This window comes from Sus scrofa, chromosome 1 (assembly GCF_000003025.6).
Source record: "Sus scrofa isolate TJ Tabasco breed Duroc chromosome 1, Sscrofa11.1, whole genome shotgun sequence".
NCBI classification, from domain to species: Eukaryota; Metazoa; Chordata; class Mammalia; order Artiodactyla; family Suidae; genus Sus; species Sus scrofa.
This window is the reverse complement of record NC_010443.5, coordinates 176,593,298-176,610,684: the sequence shown is the minus strand read 5'-3', so window position 1 is coordinate 176,610,684 and position 17,387 is coordinate 176,593,298. Positions and strand designations below refer to the sequence as shown.

The following is a 17,387-nucleotide window of genomic DNA, read 5'->3' as shown; positions in this document are numbered from 1 at the left end:
GAATGTTTAATGCTAATGTAATATTACTCTTAATTTGGGGGGTACAAATTGCTAGTGTAAGAAATGCAATTGATGTTTATATATCGATCTTATATCTTGTAACCTTATGAAATCCACATATTCTATTTTCTTTTTTGAATTCCTTATGATTTTTTATAAAGAAGATAACATCTGCAAATAAAGATAATTTTCTTCTTCTTTTCAAATATGTGTGATTTTGTTTTGTTTTATTTTGTCTAATGCTCTGGCTAGAATCTCCAATAAAATGTTGAGCAAAAAATGTACAAGAAAACATCTTTGTCTTGTTTCAGGTCTTAGGGGGAATCATTTATTCTATTAAGTATGATGTTAGCCATACACTTTCACAGGTACACTTTCTCAGGTTGAGGAAATTCCCCTTTGATTTTCAGTTTGTTTAATGTTTTTGTTATGAAAGGGCATTGGCTTTCATCATGTTTTTCTGTGTCACAGTCCCCAAGAGTGTCCTCCTTTTTGATACAAACTGCATGTTTGGGGGATTTCCCAAATCTCCTTCAGATTTGATAATGCACTACAAATAATCACAGAACTCACTGAAGGCAGTTATGCTCATGGTTATGGTTTGTTATTGGGAAAGGAAAGAGATTAAAATCAGCCAAGAGAAGAATCACATAGGGTAGAGTCCAGTAGAAGTAGAAATGTGGAAACATGGAGCTTCATGGAAATATGGAGCTTCCACTGCTCTATCCCCATTGAATCAAGATGCATTACTCTGCTAGCATTGGTTTGTGACAATATATATGGAGTATCGCTAGGCAGGAAAACTTGCCCAAGCCCCAGAGTTTTTATTGAGACTTTAATATGTAGCCATAATTGATCAATTTATTACAAATATGGTTGATGTAAGTCTCTAGGTTAACTGTTACCACTGATCCAAAGACATAAATCACATTATTTGCCTTTCTGGCATGCTCAGCTTTCACTCTAAATCACATTGTTAAGACTAGCCAGTGTAGGCAAAGACAAGACACTAGAGATCTCTTAGAAGCTTTGGGCAAATTTTACATAAGGGACTACACAGGTCATTAATGCAGTGGTTTACCATGTGTACCAAATAATATGGTACTTTATCTCTGATTGAGTCCTCAGTGTTTGCTGCTATAGGGAAAAAGAAAAATGTGAATGGATTAAAATGTTTGACAAGTGAAGCAAAGTTTTTTAAAAAGGTTTCCAAAGTCAGTGCTTTATCAATTGGAATACTCATTTCATAATAAAGACTGCTTAAATTTAATTGCTAAGGATGTTTGTTCACTTTCATAAAGAAAAGGTTCTGTCCAGTGGATAAAGAGGTCATTTGTTAAACATAAAAAATTCATTTAACCTGAAATACAATTGGGTGTTGTGATATAAATGATTAGTCTCAGTATTTAAATAAACATTTGCTTCATGCATGTCTCTAAACCTAGTAAACTACAACAAAACTTCCTACTATTGGCAAGCAACTTGGGCAGTAGATAAAAAATAACATTACTCTCATCATTTTGCTCCTTAAATAAATGAATAGGACTTGAGTCTAAAAGGACAGGAAGACCATGTGCTCAATATGTGGGGGACAAGTTTCATACATGGCACCCTAACCCCAGATCAGTGTTTCTCAAATATTTCAGACTGAACTAAAGATGTTTAATGTAATTGAGCAGGATCCCATAGGACCTTCCCAGGACAGACCCCTCCACCCCCCATATCCTCTGCCTTAGTTCCTCTATGAAGTACATAGATAACACTATCTGATCTACATTTCCTGAGTTGTTTTATAGATTGTTAAAACCCCCATCAAATGAAAGACATTAACTAGTTGATAACCAGGAGCACATAGCCCCCAGGCTTACTGGAGCCTAAGGATTCATAATATTAACCCCTGGGACATCACCCCTGTTATCTCAACATCAACCAAACAGAGCTGAACACATAACCCTGCAATGCCCCACCCTCACCTTGCCTTTAAAAAGGCTTTGCTGAAACCTATTGCAGAGTTTTGGATTCTTGAACACTAGCTATCCCAGACACTTTGTATAGTGCTTTACAATAAACACTACATCCTTCATCACAACCTGGTGTCAGTAGATTGACTTTACTACACTTGGGCAAGTGGACCCAAGTTTTGCTTTGGTAACATTAAGAAAAAAGGACATGTAAATATACATGTAGATTCTTTGTGTTGATTCAAGTCATCTTTAGTATATCATTTTTATTACTATGCTTTGCTATAACATCTTTATTATTTATTGTATAAATTATACTATATCATTGTTACATTAGTTGAATATTTATAATTATAAAACTACCCATTAATTGCTTACCATATAAAACTGATTAATGACATAAATTTTGTACAAGTATGAAACATGAACAAGTAAAATTTTACAAACTAAAATCAATCAAATTCTAGTGAACATATTTATGTACTACTTCTCCCTGATTTAATCCTTACCTATTTTCTTCCAATGTTCTAGAACAATGTAAGAAAAAATAACTCAATGAGGGAGAAATCCTAAACCACCAAAGTACCTAAATAAGTCTGAAGACTCAGTTCCTATATCTAAAATAAAAAACAGATTCCCGGAGTTCCCGTCATGGTGCAGTGGTTAACGAATCCGACTAGGAACCATGAGGTTGCGGGTTCGATCCCTGCCCTTGCTCAGTGGGTCAAGGTTCCGGCGTTGCCGTGAGCTGTGGTGTAGGTCACAGACGCGGCTCGGATCCTGCGTTGCTGTGGCTCTGGCGTAGGCTGGAAGCTACAGCTCCAATTCGACCTCTAGCCCGGGAACCTCCATATGCCGCGGGAGCGGCCCAAGAAATGGCAAAAAGACAAAAAAAAAAAAACAGATTCCCCAAAGGAGAAAAATCAAAATGTATAAAATATCAGTCAAAAAAGAAAATGCATTAGACCTTTGGGACTAAACAGTTAAAATCATCTGACTATATTTCTATCCAGAAAATAAAAGTGCATCTGTCATATAGATAAGAGGACCATTGTGAATTAGGCCTATGAGAGACAGGCAGCATGACCACCCATTAGCCATGACAATAAGCACAATCGGCTGACTTTGAGGAAAAGGCCAGTTATAACCTGACTCTTTTACAGTCACTATTCAACACTTGGAAAATATAGTCAAGTTGCTCATCTAGACTCTCAAAAATATTGAGATTACAGCTCCTAGGGTGAGATTACTAAAAAACACAGATGAAAATGTCTGTTCATCATCAGTGGAGACTTCACACTTCATTGAGAGCCCAAGTGGGAACATCATCTCTGAATCACAGTATATTGTCAAACACCAAGTGATGGAATGCTACTTAATGACTCAGTAATCAACAATGCAGACGGTTCCAGCAGCGGGAGAAGGCATCTGGGGTGCCCGTCAGTCAATATATTAGACTCCAGTGCATTTTCTTCTTTGAGAACAAAGTCAGGTTTAGCTCTTTGTGAAACATTTGAGTATGATATCAAAAAAGGAAAGGAGGTGCTGTATTGAACATAGACAAATATTCTTTTCTAGTCTTTGCTTGAAGCCAGAGGATACTGGGAATTTGATAGTATTTCTAATACGGTAAGTGCTAATTCTAAGTACTTAAAGGTTGTCTTGATGCATCATCAATAAGTACAGAATAGTGAATATCTCCTACACAGGAGTTGTGGACGAGGACTGCGAAACCATGGAGGAGAGACTTCTTTACAGTCAAGGCTGAATCATTAAGTCTAAACATGTTTACTTGCCTGCTTTTTAAAGGCTTCAAAAAAAAGATTTCTCCCTACTGGTGCCAAAATGTACTATCTTAGTTATGACTTATTAGCTTTAGTCGAGTTTGTTTTTTTCTATTTTTCTTGGGTAGGCAGAGCCAAATGGTAGTATGCTCGATTCAGCTAACATGGCTCACAAGAGTTAATTGTGTGCATCTCTCCCCATCTTTATGTTGCATTGGTGGTTGAAATTGATGATGGTGTATTTACATCAGAGAAGTCAATGAACACTATAAATTGAGCGTCCCCCCAACCCCACTCCTCAATGAGTAGGTTGTTGAATTTGCCAACACATTATTGCCTCTTATAGTGTTGTCTATTTATTCAAATATTGTGCTATGGGTCATACAGTTTGTCTAAGACAGGGGACAAAACAATGACCCAAATAGACATAGTCCTTGTTCTCCTAGATCTTAAGTCTTACACAGTTGTCATGCCCTAAGCTTATTCCTTACCTTCACTTTCATATGTCTTACTCATTCCTTAAGCCATTTCTGTTTTATGACACTGGTGTCTCCCTTTGCTAAACTTTTACTGCAATTATCAAAGTAATAAATTTAGTAAATAAAAAAATCTAAATAACTTTCCAAGTATGATCTTCTTGAATATACCTCAGGCTACTTCAAAGCAAGTAAGCTTTAAATTTTGTTGCAAGGTTCACTTAGCATGAGGCACATTGTGGGTGGCAGGAGTTGGCAGATAAGGGAACACTCAAAATTTTGGATTTGGGGGGAATGATTTTAACATTTAAATAGAATGGTATGGTTAAGGCATTTTACACAGGCTGCTTTCAAATATTTGAAGGGCTAGGGAAAGGAGTATAAATGGAGAATCTCAGTTTGATCACTTCTCTTCCTGCCCTCTGACCCTGTTCTGCAATTGTCCATGCATAAGTGCAGTGGGGTAATCCACCTCCTCATTTTGCCTGAGACTGAAGGACTTTGGGAGATGCAGGACTACAATGCTAAAAGTGGTGCAGCCCCAGGCAAACTGTGATTGGTCATCTTTTGGATTAAGGAGAGAGGATTATGCAGTCAGGTCCCAATAGCAACACAACATCTGCTGATCAGAGATTTCAAGGTTCTGAAAACACAAAGCATGTCCTAGACAGGTGGTGGTAAGTACATGGTGGCACATGAACTGTGGTGGGGTATCTTCCTTTTACCTCACAAACTCCTCTCCCCCAGAATTCTGATATATTATGAGCATGTAGCAGTAGAAAAAGATACAAATGTGTTTATAAAGAGAAAGATATTAAAAGCATGTTCAAGTTATACTCATTTCTTTTTCTTCAGTGTTGCAAACTTTCCTTCCTAACCTCCCTGCATCCATTTTTTTCTGCCTTCCAATGTGCTGACCATATTAGATATAGTAAGAATGATAAAATCTAGTAAAGCTCTTTAGCGGTCTTAAATAAAGGCGCACAGTCACTAACTTGATAAAATGGCCCTGTGTGATACAAAAGGCACCCCCTTCGAATTACACTTACATTATGCAACTCACCCCCTCACTCATAGTCACACTGGCATTATTTTGGTTCCTCCCTTAAATGATTCATCTTCTTGCCTGATTCAGAAACTTTGATATGTCAGGCCCCATGTGCCATGGTCACTATGTATAATTTCTTTCCTGATAGTTCCCCTGTCCATTCCTCAGTCTAGGTTAGATCTCACTTTGATTTCCCTTTTTGTCACATTTTGTACCTTAAAATATGACGGCAGCTTATTTAAATAACATCTAACTTCTTTCCTGGACTTGTAAGCAAAATGAGGGCAGCACAATGTTACTTGCTGTTTTATCTCCACATACAGCTTAAAAACAGGAATATATTATGAAAACAGAAAGGTAGAAAGGAAGGAAGGAAAGGGAATTAAACAAGCTTTTGTGTAATGTAGGAAAATTTTCTACACTAGGAGTTTTAGTATTTCTACCCTAATATGAGTATTTTGTAAAGTCTCCACTCTCCTTAACGGCAGGAGTTATATTGCCACAATTTATATTTCCCTGTTCAAGAGAAAACATTAGCAGAATATATTTACATTAGAAGGATAGTGTCCCATGATGCCATGGAACTGTGAAATACCACAAAGGAATTTAAAAAAAAATAGAAAAACAGAAATAGGAATTACATACTATTTGCAAATTCTCCTCTCTCTTTCATTTCTCTCCTTCCCCTCACTCTGATCCCGATCACAATATTTTTACAAAATGTGAAATATCAGAAGGAAAAAAAAAAAACTATTAAGCCCATTCTCAGTAAGGTGTAAAAGATTAATAAAGCTAAAACAGTTACTCAGTTCCCAGCAGCTGAAACATTTGAAAATGCAAATAGCGTTAAGTTGAAAAATTCAGTTGGTATTTCAATTCTGTTGGTGTCATTTTTCATAATAAAATCATTCCCTATGGCCAAATAAAACCACCAATGATTCGTGCTTCTAAAACAATGATCAAGTAATATGTACTCCCTTTCTGAGGCTTAACATAGATCTCATGCCAAGAAATCACTTTACCCATGGAAGGTGACCATATACTGTTTGAGAAATAGCAATTGATCCGCAAATGCTGACAGGAGTTACAAGCTCTGGAAAATGGATTATTTAGAAGATTCAGAAACAACGTATGCTGATTATATAGAAAGTCCGTCCTCATTCAAATTCTAGGAAAATGTATCTTTCACACTTAAGATAAAGTTTAAGGCAAAAATCCTCCACCCAAGACAGACAATAGGAAGTAAAATGCCTCCAGAGTTGTTGTGGGGGATGGCCAATTCACCGATCAGCGGCCCACAGGAGAATAAACCCCTCCGCCTTTCTGCTCTGCGCATGTGCCGTGTCTCCCACACGCATGCTTAGAGAGTCATTGCATCTATGGTAGAGACATTGTGAAAGAACGCCCTCACATCCTCTATGGTTTCCTTGTGGGGAGATAGGCAATGTATAGAGGGTGCATGCGCAAACAAACGTAGAAGGAAACCGTCTCCTCAACTCACCGCAGAGATTTCAGGTGTTGCCATGGGCCGCCGTCCTGCTCGTTGTTACCGGTATTGCAAGAATAAGCCGTATCCAAAGTCACGCTTCTGCCGAGGAGTCCCTGATGCCAAGATCCGCATCTTTGACCTGGGTCGGAAGAAGGCAAAAGTGGATGAATTCCCGCTCTGTGGCCACATGGTGTCTGATGAATATGAGCAGCTCTCTTCTGAAGCCCTGGAGGCCGCCCGAATTTGTGCCAACAAGTATATGGTGAAAAGTTGTGGCAAAGATGGCTATCACATCCGAGTGCGGCTCCATCCGTTCCATGTTATCCGCATCAACAAGATGTTGTCCTGTGCTGGGGCTGACAGGCTCCAGACAGGTATGCGAGGTGCCTTTGGAAAGCCTCAGGGTACAGTGGCCAGAGTCCACATCGGTCAAGTCATCATGTCCATCCGCACCAAGCTTCAGAACAAGGAACATGTGATTGAAGCCTTACGCAGGGCCAAGTTCAAGTTCCCTGGGCGCCAGAAGATTCACATCTCCAAGAAATGGGGCTTTACCAAGTTCAACACTGATGAATTTGAAGACAAAGTGGCTAAGAAGTGCCTCATCCCAGATGGTTGTGGAGTTAAATACGTCCCCAGTCGTGGCCCTCTGGACAAGTGGCGAGTTCTGCATTCGTGACATCTTGGACAGCACTGCCAACTTGGCCAAGCTGGTCTGACTTTTGCTTAACAATAAATTTTATTTACTGGCCAAAAATGAGTATTTTTTGATTTCTTATTGTTTTAAATAATTTTAAAATATCCAATTTTTAGAATAGATTACTAGAGAAATAATTTTTGTGTTAGCACCAGAAAGAGTTTTAAGGCAAATGATACTTTCAAATGAGAGTGAATTTGTATGCCATTTATAGAAAAAGTTTTTGCAATTCTGGTCCACATTTTTAGTCCAGAGAAATATGTCAAAAGTTTTGTTTGTAGAGAAGCTAAGAATTATACAGCTGTCATTACTTTGAATAAAAAAGGAGCTAGAAAAAAATCTGAAATATAGAGAAAAATTTATTTATAGAAAATATATAACATTCTTTACAGAAAATTTTTATAGAAAATAAACAATAGGGATGAAAATAATGATAGGCATTTAGTAATATTTCAACTACATTCTCTTTGAAACAAGTATTTTTTTAAACTTGTTGCTTATGTTTTCCTTATACATTTCTGCACATTGTTTTTGGAATTACTTATTGGTTCCAACTATCAGCCTTAGGACAACTGGGGATCACTACAAAAGATTTTCCCAGACAAGCCTTACATTATTTCACACTCAAAAGGCAACAGTCCAATGTTTTCTTCATCACAAAAAGGTCATAGGTTGACAACCAAGTTCATATTGCTTGATCTGAGTCCCAGTAGAATCAACAGAAAATAGAAAATGACTCTAAATCAGCTATCTGTGCTCTAAAAGGGCCCTGGAGAGAGTTTGCAATCTGTAGGTCCTTGCCCTGAATTAGAGTTACATTGATCACACAGGTGTTTTTTGTTTTATTTTAGAAATTACATAAGTTAAAATTTCTGAGTCTATACTACATTTTGAAATTCTGGTTCTTTATATGATATTTAGTCTTCTAAATCTCAATTGGGCAAATAGTACCCTCAGTTTTCCTTAACTGCTTACTCATTTTCAAGGTCAACATAGTAAAGGAACAAAAGGAATGCTAAAAAATATTGAAACACATGCTTTTAAAATTATTTTCACTTACCTAAAATTCCTGTGTCAATGTTAAAATTTTGCATTTGATTTGAAACTTTTTTCATGCTTTTACTATATTTCCTATTTGTATGTTTTTAAGCTATGTTTTAAGCTATAATTTTTCCTTATATATAAACAAGAAGGATAACAAGGACTAAATAATATGAATATATAGAAAGGGCTTTTCAGCTTAAGTAGCACTTTCCTTGACATGTTTTACTTGATGCTTTAAAACTCCTAAAAGTTTTTTTAGGAAATAAAGTCCCATGCAATTTGTAAATAAGAGTGTACTTGAGGCATATCTTATGACTCCTGTCCAGTTCTATTTACTTTTTACCAAACAGTCTTTCAAAAAAACAAACAAAAAAACCCCTCAACTTTGAAAAAATCAAAATGCCAAGCAAAACACACAAAACAGTTCCTTGGTCACATGTTAATACAACTATGATGCATCTTTTAAAATATTCTCCATTTTCATTATTCATCCTTATCTTGGGTCTCAAACTTCTCAGACATCTTAAACTTCAAACTTGGAACTCTGTACTCAATACAGAGAGGCAGCCAATGATAAGCCCATGAAGATCCTTGGCCTAATAGATTGGTAACTATGATTGCTTATGTATATGGATAGGTGGGTGTAAAGGAAATGAATAACTGGAAGGAAGGTGTCATCAAGTTTTACCATTTGACTTTCTCTATGCTTTATATTATAAACTATTATATATATATTTTATTTCCTTCAGTGTTGATAGAAGGTCATTTTCACTTATTTGTTTCTCATAACAAAAAGCTTACTAACTTATGTTCTCCAAGCCATGGTTTAGTTTTTTTAGCATTTTCCTATTTCCCAGCTATTCTAGTTGTTAAACAATTAATAAGAAAATGAGTGAACTAAAATATAAATTATATATTGCAGAGCTCTCCAATATTTCTATATTTCAATTCAGAATGGAAAATTTTAATTTGGGAACATACGTATTCAGAATTTCATGCACTACTGCAATGCAACAGAACTATCTGCTTATTTAAAATATAAGTACAGTTAACTAAATTCAAGGATTATTGTCCTATAAATATCTTTGACTTAGTTGATGGAATCGTTAGGTTGAATGGGAAAAACTGACTGAATCTTTTAGAAAATGAACCATGTACCATATCAGTTTAGTTTTGAAAAGAATATTCCACAAAGTTCCCTCGTGACACAGCAGGTTAAATATCTGGTATTATCACTGCTGTTGCTTTGGTTACTGCTGTGGTGTGGGTTTGATCCCTGCTTCAGGAATTTCCACGTGCCAAAGAAAAGCACATTCCACAAATATCACTTTATAATCTATAACCCGTCATTTCTCCCCCTCCCTCAAAATATGGATATTTAGCCTGGAATACTTAACGTTTATAAAAATGCAAACCAGCTCTGGCATGAATTATAGTGTCAATAAAATTGGCTGGAATGCTATTTCTACTTTAGCAGCTTTGTACTGTAAATAATTATATATTTGTAAATAATTATTACTTAATTATATTCAAGTAGGGCTTTATGCTTCTTAGAGTGTCAAAAGAAATAAACTGAGAGATCATTTAGCCCCAATCATCTCCCTTTATTTTAATACATAGGCTTTTTTTTTAAAGTAATAACTTCATTGTTTCCTAAGAATATCTACATACTATTTTTTAAGGTAAGTAATATAAAAAGTAATAAGTAAATTCAAAGGTAGATTAAATTATGCCATCAATAATAATTCAAAGTGAGGTCATTGTAATGCTTAACAGTGGATAATAAGGGAAGCTCTTGCGTCAGGATGACTGGATTTGAATCTGTTTCTTCTCTTACATGGGTAAATCACTTAGTATAGACATTTCTTCATTTTCAACTGTAAAATGGGATTAGGACACTACGACTGTAAGGTTGTTTTGGGATTAGGCCACCATGACTATAAGGATGGATTTTTAGGATTCAATGAGATAATTCAGTGAGAAAATGAATACGATTGTGCCTTGCACAAATGAAGTACACACACTTAATGCTAACTTATAACAGTTAATATTGATGTTCCTGCTTCTCAGCTTCTAATCCTTGTTGTTTGTACTGTTATTTTTCATTATTTATAATCTTAATATTCTGTTTTGCAAACATAATTCCTTCCAGCTGTGTATTTTGAGTTCCAGTTTTAATTGCATTCAGTATTCTGATGTAAGTTTTTGTTATATTTTATATTTAGTGTTGTTATTTCCATTTTCATATCTTTCTGTTTTGTCATCTGTTTTGGATCTCCTTTTGAAAAAAACGTAATTGTGCTTTACTGCTTATCCTGTTTATCTGTATCACTTATGGAGATTTGTTTTGTTTCCTTTTTTCCTTCCAAACTGGGTATTTTATCTACCTTACCCACCTTTTTCATTCAATATTTATTGCTTATTTTCTTCCGTTTTTTCGCAAAAGAATGACTATATGGCTGTCATGTCATAATTTTCATACTGTGTATGTGTGATATGTACTATTCTGCCCAGACCTTCTATTTAATGTGAAATTTCTCTAATCACCCTTTCACAAAGTTTTTGTTGTTTTTGTTTGTTCATGTAAGTTTCTTTCTGGGTGCCATCATTTGAGGACTGTTTATTGCAATCTATCTCATAATGAGAAGATAGGGATAGGAGAGAATTTGAAGGATTAAATTATAGCCTTTGTCAGAAGGTGGATTCTGATTCCTCTTCTGAAATTCCATTAAACATCCTGCACTAAAGCCCACTCCTCTCTTTTGGGTCCATGGTCTACTCTTCTACTGTGGTGTATCTCTTATCTCTTCCTTGCTTCTGCTAAGTACAGAACCCTAGAAAATGGCAGGCTCAAATGCTGAGGATCTTTGGTAGTATTTAGAACTCTACCTGTCAATGGATTTTCCTACAGTTTTACCTTATGTAACTACTTATATACTCAGTTCATTTCTCCCCATATTAGGGCATTAGTGAGATATTTTAAGGTTTCATGTTTCTTCAAGAATGTTTTCTAAGACTTTAAAAGGTTTGGGGAGAACTATTTCATAAATCATCATTGTATAATCCATTATTTCTCCCTACCCATCAAAATATGGAATTATACTAAGATTATTTAGCCAAAAAATTTTAATTGGAAAAAAACAGCTGTAGAATCATAGGGATACTGTCTTTATTTTATGTCTTCTAAGTTTATGACATGCATATGATATAAACCTTTCTTTGGTGGCTTTTAGATGTATTTCTTTTACTATATTATTCACTTCATTAGATATTAGAGAAAGAGATCATTTAATCCTGTTTTACTTCAGTTTATTCACCCTGAAGTCCTCTTTAATATCATACTAAAAAATGATCTGCTTCTGGAAATTCTAACTTTAAAAAAATTCATGTAAAAAAATTGACTTCCACATGTTTTTAGCAACTTCTAATTATATTTATTGATGTGGATCTCAAATAATTGTAGCTGGAATTACTATGACTATCAAAATGAAGAATTTTTCATATAAATTCTAGAAATATCAGTTTTGTGTATGTGTCCATACAGAATCTTAATGACTTTTATTATGTTGTAAATAATCACCTAATCAATTCTGCATATTTAATTACATACATTAAATAGGCTTCTGAGAGTTACTGATATTTTGGACTCCAAATATTTAAATAATAGGATTATATTTACAGTGGAAACTATTACATTTTCAGAATCATATTATTAAATTCTTCAAGGGGTCTGTTCATTCAACTCCCTGTTGTTCCAAATTGGTCACTGATGAAGAGAAATATTAGAGGTTGTGAGAGAGTATGGCATCTTCTGGACAAATGCACAGTTCTTAAAGGAACAATGATTCCTTCCCCTCTCTGGGCGGGTGGAAATACTGTGATTGTTAGGAAATTATGATTTCTTTTGCCTGAGTGTTGTGAGTCACAGACCACCAACAACAAAAAGATGCTGCTGGTGGTAGAGACAGGAAATACATGGCATTAACTGAGAGAGAAAATGTCAGGTGACAGCCCTCAACTCTAGTCTGTGACATAATAAGGATAAGTCTTAAATTTCTCATGATGTGGGACCACATTGGTTTTTTATTTGTCTGTTTGTTTTTGCCACACCTGCAGCATGTGGAAATTCTGTGACCAGGGTCAAACCTGCACCACAGCAGTGCACAATGTTGGACCCTTAACCCACTCAGCCACCAGGGAACTCCTATTCTGGTTCTTTATGTAATATTTCTGGTTCTTTGCCCACTTTCCCAAGAGCATTGCTAATTGGGAGGGAATCATAGCAGCAAGAGGCTGTCTAGGGGACTTACTGTGTGGTGGTATCTGAAAGCAGGAAAAGAGCTATTCTAAAGCCAGATTTCCCTCAAAGAGATTGAATAGGGAGAGGAACTCCAGTCTCCTCTAAAGAACCCATAAAAATTAGGATCTGGACACCAGATATGTAGAGAACCAGGACTACAGGCAGTTAGCATTATAAAGGTCATCAGCAATCGTGAAAAGATACCTGTTTCCTATGACTTAGAGTCATTTAACACAGAGAATATTGTCTCTGCTTACATTCTGTTGTCAATAATCCCTATCAAGGAATGAGAGAGGAACTGTTAGGGGAATAAGAGAAGGCAATTTCCTTTTCCTTGCTCTAAGATTACAGTAATGGAATAGACAGGAGGTTTGAATAGGATAGGTGACAATTTTAACACTTGAAAGTGATTCAAAAGTTATAGATGAGGCTTAGATATTATTAGGGAAATGGCTACTGAGAAAGCAATAGTACTTCGCTGGAGCACAGTTGGTAGTTTTTCCAAGAAAATAAAAATTTCAGGTCCACTTCAGTGTTTTTTTTGTCAAACCAGTTATGTAACCATTTTGATGAAAAAATTCCATAATTGCCAGTAATACCCAAATTACTAAAACTAAGAATACCCTGAAGTTTCACTAGACAAGTAAAACCACATTCAACATGAAGAAACTTCTATTTGACTTCCAAACAACTTATCTGCCATTTAACTGTGGTCCCTCTATTTCTCTACTGCATATGTGCATGTTAAGTATAAGCATACTTTAAATTCCCATCTCTGAAATTCATATTCGTGTTGCTCTAATCAAATTATCCATAAACAATGTCTATTAATTTTATCTTTTGACTAGTCGGTAAGGATTTGATTTATATATACAATGGACTGCTTCTATTTACACAAATACTCTGTGATTACAAGCCAATTCTGGATTATTGATAAAAATGCCATTTACATAGTTTTATACATTTTCAAGATATTATAAAATAATTGACAATCATCAAAATATAATAGTATATAAGATCCAGACCTAATTTATCTAAAAAGCCAAGTTGAGGTTTTGGAAATTTGATTTTTTTTTTTTTTTTTTTTTTTTTTTTTTTTTTTTTTTTTGCTGTTTACAGCCACATACACTGCATATGGAAGTTCCCAGGCTAGGGGTCAAATCATAGCTGCAACTTCAGGCCTATACCACAGCCAGAGCAATGCGGGACCTGAGCAACATCTGAAACCTGTGCCACAACTTGAGGCAATACCAGATCCTTAACATACTGAGTAAGGCCAGGGATCAAACCTACATCCTCATGGACACTATGTTGGGTTCTTAACCCACTGAGCCCAGTGAAATCCCTGAAAATTAGATTTTTAACTACAGCAAATGACATATTTGTGGCAAATTACACCATTAGTTGCTGACTGAATTAGTGAATTTAAGATGCACTGATGCTCTAATTTCAGAAAATAAGTTGAAATTACATAATAAATTTGAAAAGGTTTTTGCCATAAGACCAGATAATACCATTTTTAGGTATCTATCCTAGAAAAATCTGATCATGAATGAGAAAAAATAAAGCTTTCATTTCATTGTTCATAATAGAAAAAAAAGAAAAAACAAAACTAATTCCTAAATCCAAAATCCTAAATTAAATCCATGAATCTATTGGGTTATTTCTCAATAGGAGACACTATAAAGAGTGAAAGTAAATGAACTACAGACACAAGCAATAAGTCTCACAAATAAAATGCTGAGTGAAAAGAAGGAAATAGAAGGTAATGTCATTTTTAAAGCTAAAAAAATGAAAACTAGAGGAAATATTAGGTATAAAGAAAAAACATGATAAATGTAGTTTTTTAAAGGGATGCTAAAGCACAAAAATTTAGGCTTGTGGTTGGGGCATGGCATGGCATGTGAAGAAAAGAAAGTCTGTAGAGGATACTTACCTTAGATTTAATGATCTTAGTAATGTTCAAATTTATATTTTGTAGTGTGAGCTCAAGGATATTTATTTCATCATTACAATTCAGAATGCGTAAACCTGTGGCAGATAAGCTTTAAGCTGACCCTCTTGATTCCTACCTCCTGATTTTTCATGCCCATGTAAAATCTCCTCCCCTTGACTGTGGATAGGACATGTGAAGTGCTTCCAGGTAAGAAAGTATAACAATTGATGGAATGTCAATTCCAGGACTATGATATAACATATAAGACTATATTTTCATACCAAATTTGTTCTAGATCTTGTTTTCCTTGCTGGTTTTGAAGAAGCAAGCTGCCATGAATCATGGAGCTACCAGCAAATAAATTGTGCCAACAAACAATGAATTTCTAAGCAGACCCTTCTGCAGTACAGCCTCCAGGTGAAAACAGTCCCAGTCAACAACTTTGTTACAATCTTGCAGAGGAATCAGATAAACTGTGCTTAGACTCCTGACTTACAGAACTTGATAATAAATGTGCAAAGCAGTGATTTTTGTTTGTTTGCTTGTTTTTTGGCCACATCTGTGTTATGCAGAGGTTCCATGCTAGGGATCCAATCTGCACAACAGCAGCTAACGAGCCACAACAATAACACACCAGGTCCTTAACCTGCTGAGCCACGAGGGAACTCCTAAATGTGTGTGATTTTAAAATACAAAATTTGTGGTAATTCGTTGTATAGTAACAGATAACTAATATAGCTTGCATTGAATATTTTCTAAATTGTAATGTAGTATAATTTATCAGTCTTTTCTTTAGTTGCTAGTATTTTCTCTGCATGTTTTAAAAAATTATTTCTATCTTGAGATTGAAAGATACTACCCTGATTTACTTACAAAGATTAAATTTTACTACTCAAATTTAAACTTTAATCTATGGAAATTTCTTGTTTTGTATAGTTTCCAAGAGATCCTTTTTTCCCCCTGTATGTTTAGCTAATTATGAGAACTTTATAATCAATATTTTATTTTAAAGCAAGTCTTTGCAGCTCATTATCTTCATTATGTCAGAGCTATTCTTTGAACTTTCCCCTCTCAGATAAATTTAATAAATAGTTTGTCAAATCATTACACTCAACTGCCATAAAATTCTTTATATGATTTTTATTGAACTTATATTAACTCTTTTGAGTAATATGAGAATTGATATCACTATGAAAAATGAGTCTTACTCTCTAAAAAGTGTACTTCTACATTTATTAGGTCTCCTTTAATGTTTTTCAATATATTTTTATAACTTTTTCCATTATTATTATACATCTTTTGATAGATTTGCTCTTATAAATGTCATATATTTATATTGAAAAGATTATCTTATTTGTTATAATTCAAGTTTGCTCTTTTTATTAATAATCTTTCTGTTGATTCTCTTGTACCTTTCACATAAATATCATATTATTTGCTAATATTAATCAGTTTGCCTCTTGCTTTCTAATATTTATATTTTAATCTATTTTTTATTCTTACTGTTACTAAAGTCTTCAACATGATTCGAATAGAAATAGTAGGAGTGAACAATGAATTTAAAGGATTGCCTGTAACTTTAAGAATGATATTCCCTATGTTTGAATGGCAGATATTCTTTATGGAGTAAACAAAAGTTTCACCTATTTTCTGTTTGGGCAGAAGTTATCTTCCTTTACTTGTTTCACCTTCCTCTCTTTCAAATTTGCAAATTGAATATATTGAATGTTTTTGAGATCTGTTGAGATGACATTAAGTTTTTCTATAGTAATATCTAAATGATATGGATTACATTAATATTTTGTCAGACTAAACCACCCTTGTATTCCTGGAATAAATCTAATTTCATTGTGTAATTTTTTAAAAACTTTTCTTAAATAAGTGACATTCTATTATTATTATATGTTGGTTTCAAAGATACTCTTGCTTTGTGAGTACCCTTCATGGCTCAGCAGTTAATGAACCCAACTAGTTTCCATGAAAATGTAGGTTCCATTCCTGGCCTCACTCAGTGGGTTAAGGATCTGCATTGCCATGAGCTGTGGTATAGGTCACAGATGCAGCTTGGATCTTGCGTTGTGTGGCTATAGTGTAGGCTGGTGGCCATTGCTCTGATTTGACCCCTAGCCTGGAACTTCCACATGCCACTAGTCAGCCCTAAAAAGTCAAAAAAAAAAAAAAAAAGATATTCTTGCTTCATATATTGAGTTAGTATGTATTGTTCCCTCTTTTCTATTTATTTATTTAATGGCTGTGCTAGTAGCTTGCAAGTTCTCAGGCCAGGGATTGGATCTGAGCCACAGCCATGCTCAACCACAAGACAGAACCCATGGCTCCACAGTGACCCAAGCCACTGCAGTCAGAATCTTAACCCACTGTGCCACGGTGGTAACTCACTGCTTTTCTATTTTAGAAGAGACTCGCAAAACTAGAATAATAACTGAAAAGAAAGAGGTAGCCAACATGATATAAAAATCCCAAGTAAAAGATATACGATGAGGCAGGTTTTTGAGCTGGGATCATAATACAGGAGGGTCAGTCCTCTACCACAATCTGCCCAGGCTGACCCTCAGCTACTCTCACTATCCTGGAGCAAAGATAAAATCAAGGGCATGCCATTAGCCCCTGAAGCATTCAGATGCCACAGATACA

At 35.2% G+C, this 17,387-nt stretch overlaps 1 protein-coding gene across 1 annotated transcript; it reads left to right on the top strand.

Moving 5' to 3' along the window:
- Window positions 6,569-7,508, top strand: RPL10L (ribosomal protein L10 like). The gene has a single exon (XM_003121787.4). It carries the CDS (start codon window positions 6,688-6,690, stop codon window positions 7,435-7,437), a length of 750 nt encoding a protein of 249 aa, XP_003121835.2. The 5' UTR covers window positions 6,569-6,687; the 3' UTR covers window positions 7,438-7,508.

Bases quoted from the DNA above. Each gene is read 5' to 3' on its own strand.
- RPL10L (XM_003121787.4), top strand. From the start codon at position 6,688: ATGGTTTCCTTGTGGGGAGATAGGCAATGTATAGAGGGTGCATGCGCA.